Here is a 19,613-nt window from a genome sequence, read left to right as displayed (position 1 = left end):
CATGATCTCAGTTCACTGCAACCTCCGCCTCCCAGGTTCAAGGCATTCTCAAGCCTCAGCCTCCTGAGTAGCCGGGATTATAGGCACCCACCATCACACCTGGCTATTTTTTGTATTTTTAGTAGCGACAAGGTTTCACCATGTTAGCCAGGCTGGTCTTGAACTCAAGTGAGCCACCCGCCTGCAGCCTCTGAATTGGTCATGTCTCAGGAATTTTTTTGGCTATGAAGGCCAGGTGCAGTGGCTCATGCCTGTAATCCCAACACTTTGGGAGGCGAGGCAAGTGGATCATGGGGTCGGGAGTGCTGGGGCCAGCCCTGGCCAACATGGTGAAACCCTGTCTCTACTAAAATACAAAAGTAGCCAGGCATGGTGGGTGTGCACCTGAATCAATACTCAGGAGGCTGAGCTGGAAAATCACCAGACAGAAGCGAAAGTTGCAGTGAGCCAAGATCAAGCCGCTGCACTCCGACCCTGGGTGACAGGGTGAGAATCTGTCTCAAAAAAAAAAAAAAAAAAAAAAACAAGCTTTGGAGAGACAGCAGCTAGGCCGAGTCAGGTGGCTCACACTTGTAACTCCAGCACTTTGGGAGGCAGAGGCGGGTGGACCACCCGAGGTCAGAAGTTTGAGACCAGCCCGACCAACATGGTGAAACCCAGTCTCTACTGAAAATACAAAATTAGCCAGGTATGGTGGTACATGCCTGTAATCCCAGCTACTTGGGCGGCTAAGGCAGGAGGTGGCAGACAGAGGCAGAGAGGTTGCAGTGAGCCAAGATCAGCCTGCACTGCACTCATAGCCTGGGCAACAAGAGCGAAACTCCATCTCAAAAAAAAAATAAAATAAAAAAGAAAGCAGCTAAAAGGGAAATAGAAATGTATTCAGAAGATAGTGCTAGCAAAATGCCTGGCACAAAGTAGATACCCATTACATATTTATTGAATGAATGAGCGTACTCATTCGCAAACAATAGCATGTGATGTTGCACGAAAAGAGCATGGATTTGAAATCAGATGTTAATTTGTATCCCAGTCCATTTATTCATTCCATAAATATTTATTATATATGCTTGGAGTACATAAGACCCTAAGGATCCCCAAATGACAGGTGCAGCCCTTGACTTCATCAACTCACAGTTGATTGACAGAGTCAGAAAGAAACAGACAGTTGTCCTGCAGTGTGATAAATGCTGTGACAAATTTGTGTACAGAGGTGTAGCTCTATTAGGCTCACCGAGGTGATCTGCAGTACCCAGGCCTGAAGGACCAAGAGGATCAGGAGGATGAGGGGAAGAGGGTTTGAAAATAAGGATGTGTGAGGCAATTCCAACCAGAGGGAACAACAAGGGCAGATGTTCAGAGGTGGGTGAGCACAGCTTGTTCGGGGAACTCTAAATGCTTAAGCACATCTAGAGCCAAAGTGTGATGTGCTAGGTCAGGGGAGGGAAGTGGAGACAGAATAGGTGAAGCCAGAGTGATTAAATAGGGGCCAGATCACAAAGGACTTTATGTGACATGCTAAAGAGATTGGATTTTATCCTGAAGGTGATGGAAAGCAAATGAAGAATTTTAAGCAGGGAAGAGACACGATCAAATTTGCATTTTAGAAATAGCAACAGCATGGAGGATGGGTTGGAAGGAGATGAGGCTGGGAGCAGGGAGAATAATTGAATAGTCTGCTGCAGCAGTAAGTGGAAAATGATGAGGGCCTAAACGCAGCTAAGAGGTAGTGGGCATGTAGAGGTCAGAAGATAGGAATGACAGGTCATGGCATTTGGTCATTTATAGGGAATGAGGGAGAGAAAGGAGACTAGGTGACTCACCAATTTCTGGTTTGGCATCTGGGAGAAGACAGCAGTAAAAGGGGAAGGAAAGGAAGAAGGTAAGAGAATGAATATATGTTGATTTCCTTGCATGTTTCAAGCACCCTGTAAAGAATTTTACATTTTACTACTTTATTACTTTGTTTAGTCTTCACAGCAAACCTGGATAACGAGTGTTATTAACCCTTTTTTTTCCAGGAAAGAAAACTGAAATTCAGAGAGCTTAACCCATCAGGTCACAATCCTCACAGGTGTTTTTCAGACCCTGGCCTGGAAGAGGTATGTTGGAAGAGGGTGAGGGTATCAGTTAACCCTGAAAGCCTGTTCACTATGGATGCCAGGGGCATCCTGCAGCAGATTCTACTCTCTGTCTGCTTTACAGCAGAGACCTGGAAGCCAGGGGAGGGTTTCTGTACACAGAAGAGCAAACTCAAAGCAGTCTGTTCCAAAGGAAACCCCATCTCAAAGAACTTCAGGGTGGACTTCTGCAAGAAGAACAAGGCTTAGTGTAATCCCTGGCCCCAGGTGAAGGGCAGCCCTGGACCAGAACATCTTTCTAGCCTAACTTCTCCCTAAGCATTCACTGCTGATGTAGGAAGAGGAAGTATGCCTCCCTTCCCTGGTCCAGTGTTGGCTCAGCCTGATGATATCTGATTCCCAGAGCCCCATGGAGCTGGGTCTCAGTCATGGCAAACAATTAGAGAAGCGGCAAAAAATAAGTAATTCAGCTAGCAAGAGCCAGTCGGAATTCGAACATAAGTCTATATGACCCCAAAGCCCATGTTCTTTCCACTTTCTCACGTTGGACTAGTCATCAAGTCAGGTAATGTAGGAAAAGTTAGTTTGTGGGGGGGTTGACAATTCAATTTTAGACATATTGAATTTGAGGTGCCTATGTGAATCCAAGTGGAGTCATCTAATAAACTGTTGGGTATATTGGCCCTTGTATAAGTTATCTAAACAATCTGAACCTCAGTTTTCTCATCTGTAAAATGACGATATTACCTATCTTACAGTGTTAACACAGGCAAGGAATTTTACATAGTACTCTGCTCATACTGGGTACACAAGAAGAATAAATTAAGGGAGCAATTAATACCTATAATATTATACATAGTCTTTACCACAACATTTGTTTGATTATATATTTTCTTTTAAGACCTAGGAATTCAATTTATTTATTCAGTCTTCATAATTAATCTGGAAGTGTCTCTGTAACAGGGACTCTCTTTTGTCTCTCCTTCTGGTGCTAATCATGAGTGGACACTTGATAACTTATTACTGGAGTAAATTGTCAACTGTGAAAATGGATTGGCACCCAAGTATGGAGGGCCCTTGTCCTCCTCCTGTAGTCTCTCTCCCAGTTGGCAGTACCACCGTCCACTCAGTCACCCATGCCAGAAACCTGGAGTTATCTTTAATTCCTTGTCTTCTTTCTTAATCCAGGCATTATAATAGTCACCAAATTCCAATAATTTCACTTTCCACGTATTTCTCAAAACCCTCTCCTCTCCTACATCCTTCCACTATCCTAGCTCCAGCTTAATCTTCTCTCGCCTACATTATGGCTATAGCTTTCTAACTGGTCTCTTTGCCTTCAGTCCTGCCCCCTCAAATGCAACAGCCAGCAGACTAAACTATCTAGAATATAGATATGACAATGTCATTTCACAGCTTTCTCTTTCAAAGTTTCCTGATGGACTCAGTGTTTAGCCTGACACATGAGGTCTCCTTTGATCTGCCTACATCTCAGCCTTATATCGCACCTCTCCAACCTTATTTCTTCCCACTCCCAGCCTGAAATGTTGTGCTCCAGCAAGAGAGGCCCATCTGTGGTTCTACCATATCTACCTTTTTGTATCTGGCTTCTTGACCATCTCAGGCTGCACCCTCTGCCTGAACTGCCTTTTATATTCCCCCCCCCCCCGGCTAACTCATCATTACCCTTTAAAAGTCAACTCAGTTGCCACACCTCCAGAAAGCCTCTCCTGCCTCTTCCTCAATACCCCTTCGCCAAAGCAGAATTAAGCGCCCTACTTTTTCAGTGCCGTAATGCTCTATGCATGGCACCATCACTGATCTGACTCTATTTCTTTATATATGTGTAAAGATCTGTTTCCCCCATTAGCGGGAATGAGAGTAGGAGAGCATCTTACTCATCTTTTAACTCTGGTGTCTTAAGACATAGGTGGATTCTTGGTCAATATTTGTTGATTGAATAAACTAGTATGAATTGTCAGAGTCACAAAGACATCAACAGATACATACACATAAATATTCTTACCATCTCCCAAGGAACAGATCCAAGCATCTGTGCTCTCTGGAACTCAGTTTATTTCAAAATGCAAAGTTATGCATAGTTAGATGCTATACCACTTGAGATTAGGGGTTCTACCAATTCATTCTGGTAAACTAAACAAGGATCTTTTTAACTCAGTCTCTCTCTCTCTCTCTCTCTCTCTCCCTCTCTCTCTCTCTCTCTCTCTCTGTGTGTGTGTGTGTGTGTGTGTGTGTGTGTGTGTTTATGACTCTAGCCTGCACTTGGGGTTTTAACTTATCTTTAGAGAAACATTAATTATAATTTAATGCAAGTGAAGAAGTAGAAGACATAATAGCAAAACAAAGAAAAATAGGCCGGGTGCAGTGGCTCACGCCTATAATCCCAGCACTTTGGGAGGCCGAGGCAGGTGGATTACGAGGTCAGGAGTCTGAGACCAGCCTGGCCAACACGGTGAAACCCTGTCTCTACTAAAAATACAAAAATTGGCCGGGCATGGTCACTCTGTCACCCAGGCTGGAGTGCAGCGGTTCGATCTTGGCTCACTGCAACCTCTGCCTCCCGGGTTCAAGCAATTCTCCTGCCTCAGCCTCCCAAGTAGCTGGGACTACTGGCGTGCACCACCATCCCCGGTTAATTTTTGTATTTTTAGTAAAAACAGGGTTTCACCATGTTGGCCAGACCTCTTGACTACGTGATCTGCCCGCCTTGGCCTCCCAAAGTGCTGGGATTACAGGCATGAGCCACTCTGCCCAGCCAAAAAAAATGACTTAAAAAAAAAGCGCTCATTATTATTATTATTATTATTATTAGAGATAGGGTCTTGCTATGTTGCCCAGGTTGGATTCAAACTCCTGGGCTCAAACCAGCCTCTACCTATCTCCAGAGTAGGGGGGATGTACAGGGCATGTCACTGTGCCCTGTGGTCATTCTGATTTGATTCTCAGCCCTCCCTAGTTAGGAAGTGAGAGGGTTCTTTGCATAAGTTCTTAATTAGATCCTAGTCTCTCTCTCTGTTTTTTTAGACAGAGTCTCACTTGTTCTGTGCCCAGGCTGGAGTGCAGTGGCATGATCTCAGTTCACTGCAACCTCCGCCTCCTGAGTTCAAGTGATCCTCCCACCTCAGCCTCCCGAGTAGCTGGGATTACAAGTATGTGCTACCATGCCCAGCTAATTTTTGTACTTTTAGTAAAGACAGGGTTTCACCATGTTATCCAGGCTAGTCTCGAACTACGGACCTCAAGTGACCCACCTGCCTCGGCCTCCCAAAGTTCTGGGATTATAGGCTTGAGCCACCGCGCCCGGCCCACACCTCTTCTTTTAGTACTGACATACTGTGTGTGAAAAAGCTTGCTCTGTCTGTCTGTCTCTCTCTCTCTCTCTCTTCCCAGCTTGTTCAGGATCTCTGTACACAGGAGGTTGCAGATGTAGCCTTAAACTCATCAACAGGGAGAATCTTGATGAGTCTAATAAGAAGCAGCTTCCAATGAGTCACAAGGTTCCCGCCCACCAGAGTCCCTCCCCATGTGCCACCAACCAGCACTTTTGTCATGCTGGGAAAACCTCCCACCCAGACCTTTGCCCAGAGTCCAGGGTCTGTGCCCTAACCCCACAGTCACTGAGAGCTACTGAAGTCCACATAAAACAGACATCTCTTGTTTTCCAGGTACTAAGGGTCATAATCCCTAACTCCAATCACTGGTAACTCCTGAGATCAGAGGAAAACCAGCAACAGCGTGGGAGTTTGGGGAAAGGCATTCCATACCGGATTCTGTGGCCTGCAGATGATATACTGCCTAAGATAAGCAGGTAGGAAATCTGTTGGGAGCCAAAGACTAAATGCAATAAAGTACAGATAATGCTGGGGGCTAGGCATGGTGGCTCACGTGTGTAATCCCAGCACTTTGGGAGGCCAAGGTAGAAGGATCGCTTGAGCCCAGGAGTTCAAGACCAACCTGGGTTACATAACAGATCCCATCTCTACAAAAAAGAAAGAAAAGAGGCCAGGCGCGGAAGCTCACGCCTGTAATCCCAGCACTTTGGGAAGCCAAGGTGGGAGGATCACTTGAAGTCAGGAATTTGAAACCAGCCTGGCCAATATGGTGAAACCCCATCTCTACTAAAAATAAAAAATTAGCTGGGTGTGGTGGCGGGTGCCTGTAATCCCAGCTACTCAGGAGGCTGAGGCATGAGAATCGCTTGAACCTGGGAGGCGGAGGTTGTATTGAGCCAAGATTGCGCCACTGCACTCCAGCCTGGGCGACAGAGCAAGATTCAGTCTCAGGAAAACAAAACAAAACAAAACAAAACAAAACAAAAAACAAAAGAAAGGAATAAGGGAGGGAGAGAGGGAGGAAGGAAAAGAAAAAATATCCTGGTGTGATGGTGTGTACCTATAGTCCCAGCTACTCAGGAGGTTGAGGCAGGATGATCGCTTGAGCCCAGGAGTGCGCGGTTACATTGAACTATGATGCACTCCAGCCTAGGTAACACTAGACAACAGAGTAAGACTCTATCTCAAAAAACAGACAAACAAATAAACAAAACAAACAAACCAAAAATCAATATGGGCAACATGGCGAAACCCCATCTCTACAAAAATTAATAATAATAAATAAACAGAAATTAGCTGGAGATGGTGGTCCAGACCTGTAGTCCCTGCTACTCAGGAGGCTGAGGTGGGAGGATAGCTTGAGCCCAGGAGGCGGAGGTTACAGTGGGCAGAGATCCAGCCTAGGTGACAGAGCGAGAACTTGTCTCAAAAAAAAAAAAAGAAAAAGAGAAGAAACACACAAAAGATAATGCTGGGGATCAAGTCAAGGACAGGCTTGGTTTGGTTTGGAAAGAGACTCTGTAGAAGGGACAGAAAAGGGTCAAGCGTGGCCCAGAACTGACTGCTGACCCCTCCCACATTCAGGAGTCTGTAACAGCCACCCCAACACCTGATGTCATGGCCAGTAGGGAAGATGAGCTGAGGAACTGTGTGGTATGTGGGGACCAGGCCACAGGCTACCACTTCAACGCGCTGACTTGTGAGGGCTGCAAGGGTTTCTTCAGGTGAGAGTCTCCTCCCCAGTGGAAACAGCCGTCCAAACCAAACTCCCTATCAGTCAGCCTTTACACCCTCGCTGGTGCCTAAGCCTGTCCAGCTACATTACTCCTTTATCTGAGAGTCTAATTACCCTGTGGATGGCAACCTACATCTTGTCAAACACATCACTGTATAAACTGGCGGCATAACAGAGGGAAGGCTAAATGTTTGTCTGATGGACACAGCCCATTAGTCAAGAGCACTTATTATGTACCCACTGCCTGTGATGCACCTAGCTAGTACTACATCAACTAGGCTTTCCGGAGTGATCCTGTGTTGCCATGGAAATGCTTGAGATGTGTTGGACCCTATCCACCCCTGGGGACCTTTGGGCACAGCTCAGATTAGTCCATTTCACCAGATTCCCAGGTCTTTTAGACCATGTCATCTCAGCCCCTCACCCATCCATGTGTCTGTCCACTGCATCCCAGACTCTAACAACATCTCTGTGTCTCACAGGAGAACAGTCAGCAAAAGCATTGGTCCCACCTGCCCCTTTGCTGGAAGCTGTGAAGTCAGCAAGATTCAGAGGCGCCACTGCCCAGCCTGCAGGTTGCAGAAGTGCTTAGATGCTGGCATGAGGAAAGACAGTGAGTGGCCCCCTACATCCCAAGAATGCATTGACCGTGTCTGTTTGCTTTGTCCTTGTTCCCAACAGTGCATTCTCTACATAGCAAGCATAGTACTCTTTTTGAAACTAGTCGGATTATGTCAGTATTCACTCAAGACCTCCAATGGCTCCCCATCTCAAAGTACATGATCTCATGATCTAGCTCCCCCACAACACCTTTCAGACTTTATTATCAGACTCTTCCCCCTTACTCAATCAATTCTAGCTACACTGTCATCCTTAGAAACACCAAGCACACTCTTCTCCAAGGCTTTTCCACTTGCCATTCCCTCTACCTGAAATGCTTTTGTCCTAGATATCCACATGGCTAGCTTTTTTCTTTTCTTTTCTTCTTCTTTTTTTTTTAGATGGAGTCTCACACTCTATAGCCTAGGCTGGAGTGCAGTGGTGCCATCTTGGCTCACTGCAACCTCCGCCTCCTGCGTTCAAGCGATTCTCCTGCCTCAGCCTCCTGCGTAGCTGGGATTACAGGTGTGTGCCACCACGCCCAGCTAATTTTTTGTATTTTTAGTAGAAATGAGCTTTCACCATGTTGGCCACGCTGGTCTCGAACTCCTAGCCTTAGGTGATCTGCCCACCTCTGCCTCCCAAAGTGCTCGGATTACAGATGTGTTTTTTATTTTCTATCTCTTGAGCATAGTGCCTGTCACCTAGTAGGTGCTCAATAATTGAATTAGTTAATGTTTTCTCTGTACCAAGTAACTGTGCTATGCTCCCAAAGGATGATATAACTGGGGCTCACAGAAGTTAATTTGCCCAAGTTAATTCAACTAAAAACTTGTGCAGGCCAAGCGTGGTGGCTCATGCCTCTAATCCCAGCACTTTTGGAAGGCTGAGCCAAGAGGATTGTTTGAGGCCAGGAATTCGAGACCAGCCTGGTCAACAGAGATGCCCTCTCTAGAAAAAGAAGAAGAAGGAAGAAGTTGTACAGTCAGTATTCAAACTCAAATTTACCTGACTCCCAAACTTGCTTTTTCCATATCACACAATTCTCACTGTGGAAGAATGAAAGGAAACTGTAGAAGTCAAAGGATCTTGGTCTGAATTCCAGATCTTGGTTCGATCTTGGATCTTCTGTAGAAGTCAAAAGATTTTGGTTTGAATTCAATCTACATTACTTATTTTGTGACCTTGGTCCTGCCACTGGAATCTAAGCCTGTCTACATTTCTAAAAAATATGACTGGGCTGGGCACGGTGGCTCACACCTGTAATCCCAGCACTTTGGGAGGCTGAGGCAGGCAGATTACCTGAGGTCAGGAGTTCGAGACCAGCCTTACCAATATGATGAAACCCCATCTCTACTAAAAGTACAAAAATTAGCTGGGCGTGATAGCATGCATCTGTAATCCCAGTTACTTGGGAGGCTGAGACAGGAGAATCTCTTGAACTCAGGAGGCGGAGGTTGCAGTGGGCCAAGGTCACGCCATTGCACTCCAGCCTGGGCAACAAGAGTGAAACCCTTTCTCAAAAAAAAAAAAAAAATATATATATATATATATATAGATGTAGATATAGATATAGATATAGATATAAAAATGATTAGTTAGGCTGGGCATGGAGATTCATGCCTGTAATCCCAGTTTTTGGGAGGCCGAGGTGGGGGGATCGCTTGAGGTCAGGAGTTCAAGACCAGCCTGGCCAACATGGTGAAACCCCGTGTCTACTAAAAATACAAAAAAAAAAAAAAAAAAAGAAAGAAAACAAGAATTAGCCAGGTGTGGTGGTGGGTGCCTGTAATCCCAGCTACTCCAGAGGCTGAGGCAGGGAGAATTGCTTGAACCCAGGGGGTGGAGGTTGCAGTGAGCCAAGACTGCTCCATTGCACTCCAGCCTGGGCGACTGAGTGAGAGACTCCATCTCAAAACAAAATAAAACAGACAAATATATATATATATAATTATATATATACTATCCTGGGGTTGTTTCATTCAGTGGGATTTAACCTCAGAAGTTTTGAAATTTTGCTAAAACACCAGGTAAGTGTTTATTTGAAAGGATTATTTGATTATTTTTGAAGGATCATTTAAAATATCACATAAGGTGATGCTCTAGATATCAAGACCCTTCCCTCTACACTGTTTCCCCAAAAGCCCTCGCACCTTTCCTCACATCTTTCCTACTTTCCTCGCCACCCTTCCCTTCTCTCCCATGGTGCAGTTTTCTGCTGTAGTTCTTCACAGGTTGGCGGAAGTGTATAGGAACCCCCTGCCTCCTGGAGCCTCTAGGACTTTAGCCAAGCCCAAGAAAACCTCAGGAATTCCCCCATTCCCCCCATCCTTCGTTGTGCAGGGTGGCTGAGGGGCCCCAGATCAGGGACCAGCAGAGAGAAGTGCTCTGCTGGTCTCAACAGCTTTGTCATGATCTCTTGCCCTGCACAGTGATACTGTCGGCAGAAGCCCTGGCATTGCGGCGAGCAAAGCAGGCCCAGCGGCGGGCACAGCAAACACCTATGCAACTGAGTAATGAGCAAGAAGAGTTGATCCAGACACTCCTGGGGGCCCACACCCGCCACATGGGCACCATGTTTGAACAGTTTGTGCGGTTTAGGGTGAGCACCGACAGGATTTGGGTTGGAATACAACGAAAAGGGCACCCAAAAAGGCTGGTCTGAGAGAGAGGGGTATATGCCATGCACCAATACTGAGGATGGATCTCCAGAACCCCAGCCTTAAGCAGGCTTCTCAGCTAGGAACTCTTCCAAGATAAGGCTGGCGAGGCCTGAAGGAAGGCCCTAGGGCCAGGGCCTCTAGCTAATGTTCTGATCGTTGCAGCCTCCAGCTCATCTGTTCATCCATCACCAGCCCTTGCCCACCCTGGCGCCTGTGCTGCCTCTGGTCACACACTTCGCAGACGTCAACACTTTCATGGTACAGCAAGTCATCAAGTTTACCAAGGACCTGCCTGTCTTCCGGTGAGTGACCTCCCCTCATCTTTCAGGAGGCAAACACTTCAGCAAGTTGTATATCCACCCCGAAAAGTCACTGACAACAAATTAACACGTGCCTCAGCCTTTCCAAGCATTAGGTCTTGAATTCCCAGCTTTGTTTTTAACTGTGCCAATCAGAATTGGGAGTTCTTCTCCATCTCTGAAGTACAGGCTTGCATCTAAAGTGCCCTTGAGGTGCCGCGCAGTGGTTCACACCAGTAATCCCAGCACTTTGGGAGCTGGAGGCCGGCAGATCCCTTGAGTCCAGAAGTTTGAGACCAGCCTCAGCAACATGACAAAACCCCATCTCTACAAAAAATACAAAAATTAGCTGGGCATGATGGTGGGTGCCTGTAGTCCCAGCTACTTGGGAGGCTGAAGTGGAAGGATCACTTGAGTCCAGGAGTTTGAGGCTGCAGTGAGCCGAGATAGCACCGCTGTACTCCAGCCTGGGTGACAGAGTGAGACTCTGTCTCAAAAAATGAAAGCTAAAAATAATAATAATAGGCCAGGCACAGTGGCTCATGCCTGTAATCCCAGCACTTCGAGAGGCCAAGGCGGGTGGATCACTTGAGCTCAGGAATTTGAGATCAGCCTGGCCAACATGGTAAAATCCGTCTCTACTAAAAATACAAAACTCAGCTGGGTGTGGTGGTGTGCATCTATAATCCCAGCCTCTCAGGAGGCTGAGGCAGAAAAATCACTTGAACCTAGGAAGAGGTTTGCTGTAGCTGAGATCAGGCCACTACACTCCAGCCTGGGTGACAGAGCAACACTCTGTCTCAAAAATTAATTAATTAATAAGAATAATAATAAAGTGCCCTTGTCGGCTGGGCACAGTGGCTCACACCTATAATCCCAGCACTTTGGAAGGCCAAGGCAGGAGGATTGCTTGAGCCCAGGAGTTCGAGACCAGCCTGGGCAACATAGTAAGACCCCATCTTTACAAAAAATAAAAATAAATAAACAAAAAATTAAAAAGTGGGCCAGGCGCGATGGCTTGCACCTGTAATCCCAGCACTCTGAGAGGCCAAGGCAGGTGGATCACCTGAGGTCAGTAGTTGAACACCAGCCTGGCCAACATGGTGAAAACCCATCTCTACTAAAAATACAAAAAATTAGCCAGACATGGAGGCACATGCCTGTAATCCCAGATACTTGGGAGGCTGAGGCAGGAGAATTGCTTGAACCAGGGAGGCGGAGGTTGCAGTGAGCAGAGATCGTGCCATTGCACTCCAGCCAGGGTGACAGAGCAAGACTCTGTCTAAAATAAAAAAAATTGAAAAGTGCCCTTGTTTCCTGCTTTCCACAGTTCTCTGCCCATTGAAGACCAGATCTCCCTTCTCAAGGGAGCAGCTGTGGAAATCTGTCATATCGTACTCAATACTACTTTCTGTCTCCAAACACAAAACTTCCTCTGCGGGCCTCTTCGCTACACAATTGAAGACGCAGCCCGTGGTGAGATGGTGCTAGAGCAGTAGGGGGCATGTGTCCTCATGGTACAGTATGTGGTCAGGTGACCTAGAGGCTCCTAATCTTAGTATCTCCCGCAGTGGGGTTCCAGGTAGAGTTTTTGGAGTTGCTCTTTCACTTCCATGGAACACTACGAAAACTGCAGCTCCAGGAGCCTGAGTATGTGCTCTTGGCTGCCATGGCCCTCTTCTCTCCTGGTGAGCATCTCCCAAAGCCCAGAGCCTTTTGCTGCACCACCTCTGCCCAAACATTCAGCTCCTTGAGTCCATCCACCCCAGGCCTTCTAGCCTAGCTGTCAAACCTGCAGACTAGGTTAGGCCTTCTAGCCTAGCTGTCAAACCTCCCAGCCTCGGTCCCTGGGGCACTATGCAGGCCCACCCCTGCCACCCACCTTGTCCTTCCCAGCTCCCTATCTTACAGACCGACCTGGAGTTACCCAGAGACATGAGATTGATCAGCTGCAAGAGGAGATGGCACTGACTCTGCAAAGCTACATCAAGGGCCAGCAGCAAAGGCCCCGGGATCGGTACGGTGGGACACTGAGGGCTTGGAGGCCACACCAGGGCAGGAAGGGGTTGGCGAACCATTGAGCATGGGAGGAATGTTTTTTACTGTCCTTTCCTTAGTGAATTCAGGTATCTTGGGGTCTAGTCCTTCCCCCTGGCCATCCCTGTCTCACATCGTTTCAGCCTCCAAATTACTGAATTTGGATACTGCTGTTTCATCTCACTTTTTCCAGATTTTTTTTTCTTTTTATTCAGTACAGATGCAAAGTAGTAGCTCAGAGGCTCTGGGTAATAGCATTCCTGAGATTGATGACATCCATCACCTCACTAGTCCAACTTCTCCAGACTAATGCAGGCATTTCTCTTCCCTTGGCCTTTCCTCTCCTCGCCATTGGGCCAATTCCTTTGATTTTTCATTTCCCTTGAAGTTATGGCAATTCATAGTTTCATGGCCAAAGCCAGTTCCAGGTTCAATAGTCTGTGATTTATCCAGGCTCTGAGGTATGCACCGCTTCTGTTTTGCTCATTCCTCCAAGAGCTAGTTTGGCCAGAAAGGGGATGCTTTATACCATAGAACACATCCACCTTCTAGAACCTGCTCTAGAAGGCCAGGCCCTCAGATTCCACACAGTTGGAGTTCTGGCCAAGTCTGGAACTTTCTTCACACATGGCCCTCAGAGCTCTGGGTTCAGAAAAAACTGAGCACGGTGAGAGAAGACAGTGTCAGACTGAGGCCCCCTGGAGGACCTTTGGAACCTCTGATCATCTGTCATACCAGAGCATGATTTTCTCTAATGTTCAGACCTGGCTTCACTGAGGAATAGTTCAGGGGATCAGGGCTTCAAGACAAGACTCCCAACTGCCTTATTTCCCTCCTGTTTTCCTGGCAACCCCACTACTTCCTCCAAAGGTTTCTGTATGCGAAGTTGCTGGGCCTGCTGGCTGAGCTCCGGAGCATTAATGAGGCCTACGGGTACCAAATCCAGCACATCCAGGGCCTGTCTGCCATGATGCCACTGCTCCAGGAGATCTGCAGCTGAGACCAGGCTCACTTCCTTCCCCAGCTCACCTGGGACACCCTGGATACACTGGAGCGGGGAAATGCTGGGACCAAAGATTGGGCCGGGTTCAAAGGGAGCCCAGTGGTTGCAATGAAAGACTAAAGCAATAACTGCCTCTTCATGCGGTCATGGGGATAGTGGGGTTGGCCATAGGAACAAAGTTGTTCTCTGGAAGCACAGAAGATGGGAAGGAGGAAGCCTCAGGGCTAAGAGGTAAAGAAGCTCCTTCTGGGAATGGGTGGGCCCTACTTTCTGAGACCCAATATCTAGCCCTTCAGCTCTACTTTCCCAGCCTTGGGAGACTCTGGGATGGAAAACAGGATGGTCAGCTAATCCCATGCAGGATTAACCAAAGGGAAAGGAAGAAGGAAGCCTGGAGGCAAGGAGTGCCAGGGGGAATTCAGCCATACCCCTTAATCCTTTCCCCTTAGTCCAGAGCCACAGGAGCATCGGGAAGGTGATATTGGGGCTGGTAGCAGAGGGGCGATCCTCAAACCTCTGCCTCATCAACTGCCCCTGTGGCAGCTCCAGTTCTGAGGAGGGCATGGTCCTATCCACCACTCTGCTCCTGGGTCCTAGAGGTCACCCAGCAAGGTGGGCTCTGGAGAGGGGCCTAGTCTCTGGCCCTAGGGCACCTGACTCAGAGGTTCCAGCTGCTGTGGGGGCTGGCTCTGGACAACCTCAGCCCACAGTGATGCTGAAGCCACAATGGAATCTGTTGCGCCAGTGATTGAGGAAGGCTCCAAGGGCTAGGGTGACAGGCAGAGGGGGCATCTTCTTCTCCAGCACAGCACCTACACACCAGTTACTATCCACCAAGCCTGTTGGGGGAGAGAATACCCACTAGGTTATTTAACAGGGATTGGAGGAAATAGTCACCAGAAATAAGGTAAAGTTTCCCTCCCTCTGCATTCCCCATTCCTCAGCATAGCCAAATGTCTCCCAATAACCCTCACCTCTAAACACCATGTTGGCCTGGGGCAGAGTCAGGTGGTAACCAAAGGAGAATGTTGTGTCTTGTAGCCTTGTGTTTGCCTCAAACTCCACTCCAACCTGAACCTGAGAACCATGGGCAAGGATGAGAGAGAGATCAGTATCAGTGAAGACCAGAAGGGTCCTGACGGGGGATCAGCAGAATGAAGGCATACATGGAAATATATACACAGCGTGGTAGGAAGAAAAATAGGTCAGCAGGGCGATAGAGGTCCAGATGAGCAAAAGTTCACGACTGACTTGCTGACGAGGAGGGGAGTGAGATCAGAGGTCTCACCTGTTCATTTGCCCTGTGGTAGTAACTTGCATGGGCCCCGCCTGATCCCACATTCAATGTAGCTACCCAGTGTACAGCTGTAAAATCCAAAGTACAGAGGGGAAGGAGTGTTAACTGTAGTATGACACAGGCCAGGAACCCCAGAAAAGTTCAGAATTTCCCCCCCTACCCACCACTACTTCACTTCGCCCCATACCGGAGTACTTCCCAGCCAGTGTCAAGATGGCCCCCTCTTCGCCTGGCCGCCGGTGATAAACTAGCTCTCCTCCCAGCACCAGCCGATGAGTGAGGCTCTGCAGGAAGTGAGCAACCATGATCACTGTGGGGGAACGGGGAGACATGGAGTCAGTCATAGAGACAACACCCAGACCTGCTCCCTCACCCCCAATAACCGCCACCCCAGCATGCCCAAGAAGTTCCTTTTCTACACTCCAAACTGTAGAGAAGATGAAGAGGCATAGTAACATTAGCAAATGGGCAGCCAAGATAAAAAGAACCCTGTCCCAGTTCCTCACCCGACTCCCCAATCAGGTCAGGATTTCCTAGGGTCAGAGTGGCTGTGTAGTCATCTCCCCGATACTCGCCATCAAACTGCCATGTCAAGAACTTGGCCTGCTGCGTCTGAATGGCAAGAGCAAGAAGTAAAATCTCCCTCCCTCTTTATGATCATTATTGACTCTGCTCCTCCTTCCAAGCCCTCAGAGCAGGAAACCCATGAAGGAGAGAGGAAGTGCCTCAGGGGACGGAGGCAGGAATTGTGGTCACCTGGAAGACAGCCTTAGCTCGGAGCCGCTCTGCCAAGAGGATCAAGACCTGGGCGTTCAGGCTGCCACTGCTGTCCATATCCCCTACCACAGTGGGGAACACCTGTGGAAGGGTATACACAGTAGTAAGGCTGAGCCGGATGGCATCACTCAGCCTAAACCCAAATATAGAACTTCATTAAGAGTGCACAGCGCCCCCTGGTGGAGTCACAAAGACACACTCTGGGCTCTTCACAGAAAATGTTTCTCTACCCTCTCCCATTCAGAAGAGACACAAAAGTCAGGTTACGGCCCATTCCTCCCCATAACACACACAATTCCTCTTCCTCCAGACCTGGGTCTCAGATTGGCTTTTAGGGAGATGACCCAGGTGTGTGGAGCCCTCACCTCAGTGGGACTGAGCTGCCAATCCCCTGCATAGGCCGCATGGAGGTGATATCCCGGCAAGCCCAGGGCACTCATGTGTATAGTGTGAGCCACCTGAGGAAAGAGGAGTCAGTGGAGAAAAGCGCATTCCTGCTCCACCTCAATCCCTTATCCCACCCTTAATCTTTTCCCCATTCAGAGGGCCTCTCAGGAATCCCAAATATTCCAACATATACAGAGAGGGTCATTGGATTAAAAGCAACAAGTCCCACAGGCAGGGAGGTAAAGAGAACCCCACATCCTCCCTCATTTGTCCCACATAGACTGGCTAGGGCTGGAGTACAAAGGAAAGGAGAAGATGATCCAGGGACAGGAAAGGGGGAATAGTAAGGAGGGGCCAGAGAAGTGGGAGCACCTGGAAATGGCTGCTCAGAACCTTGTTGACAACGAGCTTCACGCCCTCCATCTGTGCTGGGAATACATCTGAAGGGGGTAGGGGAAGGGAAGGAATAAGCACAGACAAAGAACCACTACCCCAAAAGGTAGTCTCCCCTTTCAATTCCACAGGGAACACTTTGGAGGAATTAACCTCCTTTCAAGTCCTGCAATGAAATGCTCCACTTCATTTGGGCACCTGATCCTCCCTGATGCTGCATGCCCCAGCTGTGATCTCCCCTTTCCTGCTCCTATCGCCGGACATCCAGCATTCAAGACCCTCCACTCCTCTGCCCCTTCATCTTGAGACACCCCAATGCCAAGTTCTCACCTTTGCATAGCCGGTGCAGCTCATCGAAGCTCCCAGGGTTGGGCAGGGGTTCCTCTCGGCGGGGGCTCCGGCGGGGCCAAGTCCCCATTGGTGCCAGGCCCAATGTGTTCCCCATTTTAGTCCAGAGGACGGGGAAGGGCCGGGGTTAGCCTGTGAAAGGACGCTATTGCCCCTTTACCCTCCAACGGGCCCCACCCCCCATTATCCAGCTCCCTAGTCTCAGAAACTTCCACATGGTCCGACGCTAGACCTGGAACAGGAAGAGTAGGGAAGGAGAGCACTCATGGAGAGACAACCCTAGGCACACTCCCGCCCCATCTTTGATCTCTCACCCCCACCTGTCACCCTTGTCCTCTCTCCCTTTCTCTGATCCTAGCCCCCACCACAGACCTCACCTAGCTCCCTAGTCTCTCTACTCTTGATTCCCAGGCCCCAAGACCAGGCCTGCAATGGTGCAGTATCCCTTACCATCTCAGACCATCATGCTGCCCCTTTCCCCCCGGCACACCCCGGTCATCTTGATGGGGGCAGCCATCTTGAGTGATGGCAGAACTGCAGCTTCACGCTGCATTCTTAGCGTGGCCATGAGCGCCATCTTTGAATCTGGCAAAGAAAGCTGTCAAAGACCCAACCCACCCCTGACTGGGCCCCGCCCAATCAATGAAATTAAAAAAAAAAAAAGCCTCGCTATCTGCCATGAGCCAATGGAAAGGGAGGAAGAAAATGAGTGGCAGGTGTGACGGCCCAAGAGCTTCAACCCTGGAGCTGCAGAGGCGGGCAGGCCTTGATTGGTGGCCCCTTAGACTTAAGTGGAAGGCTTTAGATCACTAGGCCTCTCCAAGGTCGGGAAAAAATTTGTGAGCGTGCAAGACACTAGAGGGAGCATCTTGTAGCTTGGGCCACTGAAGTTCCTTCCCCCCGTGTAGTTTCACCCTTGAGAAAAGTGAAACTACAGCTTGTAGACTGGCTTTGTGTGAAGGGTGGCAGAAAGAACCATTATGAAGACTTCTTTGGAAACCTGGTTCATTTCTATCGCTCCCCTCTTCCCAAAGAGCCCATGGGAAATCCTCCTCACAGCCCTCCACAGCACACCTCCAAATGAGTACTACTCATTAAACGCAGCACTGCCTAGAACAGGGACCCACCCTTCTCTTCTGGAGGTCTACATCTCTCGAAGTCCCCACTCTTGCCCACTTGGTGGAATGGAAACGGGTGTGAGAGTTTGGCGCAGAGCAGTAAGTTCTAGCAGAACTATTCGCTGAAAGAGCTGCTCTCTGTATTTAACCTTTCCTTCCCTGAGTCCCCAGGCAGAGTTGGCAAATAAAATCTAGGAATATGGAGCCTGGCCCCCAAATGCACTCCATCCCAGGACCGGGGCAAGCCAAAGGGCTGACCTCAAGCACTAAGCGCTCCACAGGGGAATAATTGAAGATGGAGTAAGATTTCTTGGTCTTGGAGGGTGAAGGGTGGGAGGAGGGAGAAGATCAGGAAAAATAACTAATGGATATTAGGCTTAATACCTGGGTGATGAAATAATCTGTACAACAAATCCGCATGACACAAATTTATGTATGTAACAAACCTGCACATATAGGCTGGGTGCGGTGGCTCACGCCTGTAATCCTAGCACTTTGGGAGGCCGAGGTGGGCAGATCACCTGAGGTCGGGAGTTCAAGACCAGCCTGACCAACATGGAGAAACCCCGTCTCTACTGAAAGTACAAAATTACCCAGGCGTGGTGTTGTATGCCTGTAATCCCAGCTACTTGGGAGGCTGAGGCAGGAGAATCGCTTGAACCCAGGAGACAGAGGTCGCAGTGAGCCAAGATCATGTCATTGCACTCCAGCCTGAGCAACAAGAGCAAAACTCCGTCTCAGGAAAACAAACAAACAAAAAAACCTGCACATATACTTCTGAATTTAAAACAAAAGTTAAAAAACAAAGATTTCTTGGTCTTTGGTCACTACCTCCCTCATTAGCTCTGCGCCTCCACTCTCACCTCTCAGGAATGTTCCATATACTCAGGGAGTATGCTTGGGGGGGGCAAAAGGGTGAAAGATACAAATGCTTCTGATATCTATTTAACTGATTTCACCCAAATGCTTTGAACCTGAGAATGTACCTATCCCCCTCCCCTACCCCCAACAGGAGTGAGACAAGGGCCAGGGCTATTGCCCCTGCTGACTCAGTATTGGCTGATCACTGCCTAGAACTGATAAGGTGATCAAATGACCAGGCACCTTCAACCTTTACCCTGGCAGAAGCCTCTTGTTCACCCCTTTTCCTGCCAGAGCCCTCCATTGGGAGGGGATGGGCGGAAGTTGTTTTCTGAATTTGTTTTACTGGGGGTAGGGTATGTTCACTGATCAGCATCCAGGTCATTCTGGGCTCTCCTGTTTTCTCCCCATCTCATTACACATTAACTCAAAAATGGACAAAATCATTTACACTTGCCTCTTACCCGACCCTCATTTTCGTAACCCCCATAGCCCTCAACCCTGTCCCTGATTTCAATTCCTTTCTCCTTTCTTCTGCTCCCCAATATCTCTCTGCCAAATTGCAGTAAAGTGGGATAAGGTTGAGAGATGAGATCTACCCACAGTGGAATAAAGATACCATGAGCTTTCCACGGTATGATGGGTTGATGGTATCCCGTGG

General features: G+C 48.4%; 2 protein-coding genes across 12 annotated transcripts; one reads left to right on the top strand and one right to left on the bottom strand.

The window, feature by feature from the left end:
• The first annotated feature begins 1,646 nt into the window (after positions 1 to 1,646).
• NR1I3 (nuclear receptor subfamily 1 group I member 3) lies at positions 1,647 to 13,896 on the top strand. Of its 9 annotated transcripts, XM_009185292.4 has the most exons (11): positions 1,647 to 1,882; positions 2,022 to 2,102; positions 5,768 to 5,910; positions 7,019 to 7,158; positions 7,652 to 7,782; positions 10,202 to 10,371; positions 10,595 to 10,734; positions 12,062 to 12,207; positions 12,291 to 12,419; positions 12,628 to 12,748; positions 13,639 to 13,896. In XM_009185292.4, exons 4-11 carry the CDS (start codon positions 7,052 to 7,054, stop codon positions 13,766 to 13,768), a joined length of 1,074 nt encoding a protein of 357 aa, XP_009183556.1. In that variant the 5' UTR covers positions 1,647 to 1,882; positions 2,022 to 2,102; positions 5,768 to 5,910; positions 7,019 to 7,051; the 3' UTR covers positions 13,769 to 13,896. The 9 variants fall into 9 exon arrangements, with proteins under 9 accessions (XP_009183556.1, XP_009183552.1, XP_021781777.1 ...); XM_009185288.4 differs by lacking the exon at positions 2,022 to 2,102; XM_009185302.4 differs by lacking the exons at positions 1,647 to 1,882; positions 2,022 to 2,102 and having other exon boundaries at positions 5,578 to 5,910; positions 12,643 to 12,748.
• On the bottom strand, positions 12,942 to 17,616 carry TOMM40L (translocase of outer mitochondrial membrane 40 like). Of its 3 annotated transcripts, none has more exons than XM_009185346.2 (10): positions 17,424 to 17,615; positions 16,956 to 17,205; positions 16,605 to 16,672; positions 16,211 to 16,303; positions 15,825 to 15,926; positions 15,575 to 15,680; positions 15,256 to 15,378; positions 15,060 to 15,136; positions 14,746 to 14,848; positions 12,942 to 14,610 (listed from the first exon to the last, which is right to left on the bottom strand). In XM_009185346.2, the coding sequence occupies exons 2-10, from the start codon at positions 17,068 to 17,070 to the stop codon at positions 14,471 to 14,473; spliced, it is 927 nt and encodes a 308-aa protein (XP_009183610.1). In that variant the 5' UTR covers positions 17,071 to 17,205; positions 17,424 to 17,615; the 3' UTR covers positions 12,942 to 14,470. The 3 variants fall into 3 exon arrangements, with proteins under 3 accessions (XP_009183610.1, XP_009183617.1, XP_009183624.1); XM_009185353.3 differs by having other exon boundaries at positions 12,949 to 14,610; positions 16,956 to 17,105; positions 17,424 to 17,616; XM_009185360.4 differs by lacking the exon at positions 16,605 to 16,672 and having other exon boundaries at positions 12,949 to 14,610; positions 17,424 to 17,540.
• Positions 17,617 to 19,613: the final 1,997 nt, after the last annotated feature.

This window comes from Papio anubis, chromosome 1, assembly GCF_008728515.1.
Source record: "Papio anubis isolate 15944 chromosome 1, Panubis1.0, whole genome shotgun sequence".
NCBI lineage: Eukaryota > Metazoa > Chordata > Mammalia > Primates > Cercopithecidae > Papio > Papio anubis.
This window is presented reverse-complemented; position numbering and strand designations above follow the sequence as displayed.

Excerpts from the sequence above, each read along its gene's own strand:
- NR1I3 (XM_009185288.4), top strand. The coding sequence starts at position 7,052 with ATGGCCAGTAGGGAAGATGAGCTGAGGAACTGTGTGGTATGTGGGGAC. Across the intron at positions 7,783-10,201 it reads TGCTGGCATGAGGAAAGACA|TGATACTGTCGGCAGAAGCC; the intron begins GTGAGTGGCCCC and ends TGCCCTGCACAG. Across the intron at positions 10,735-12,061 it reads AAGGACCTGCCTGTCTTCCG|TTCTCTGCCCATTGAAGACC; the intron begins GTGAGTGACCTC and ends TGCTTTCCACAG.
- TOMM40L (XM_009185353.3), bottom strand. The coding sequence starts at position 17,070 with ATGGGGAACACATTGGGCCTGGCACCAATGGGGACTTGGCCCCGCCGG. Across the intron at positions 16,673-16,955 it reads GCTGCACCGGCTATGCAAAG|ATGTATTCCCAGCACAGATG; the intron begins GTGAGAACTTGG and ends TACCCCCTTCAG. Across the intron at positions 16,304-16,604 it reads TTCTGAGCAGCCATTTCCAG|GTGGCTCACACTATACACAT; the intron begins GTGCTCCCACTT and ends CTCTTTCCTCAG.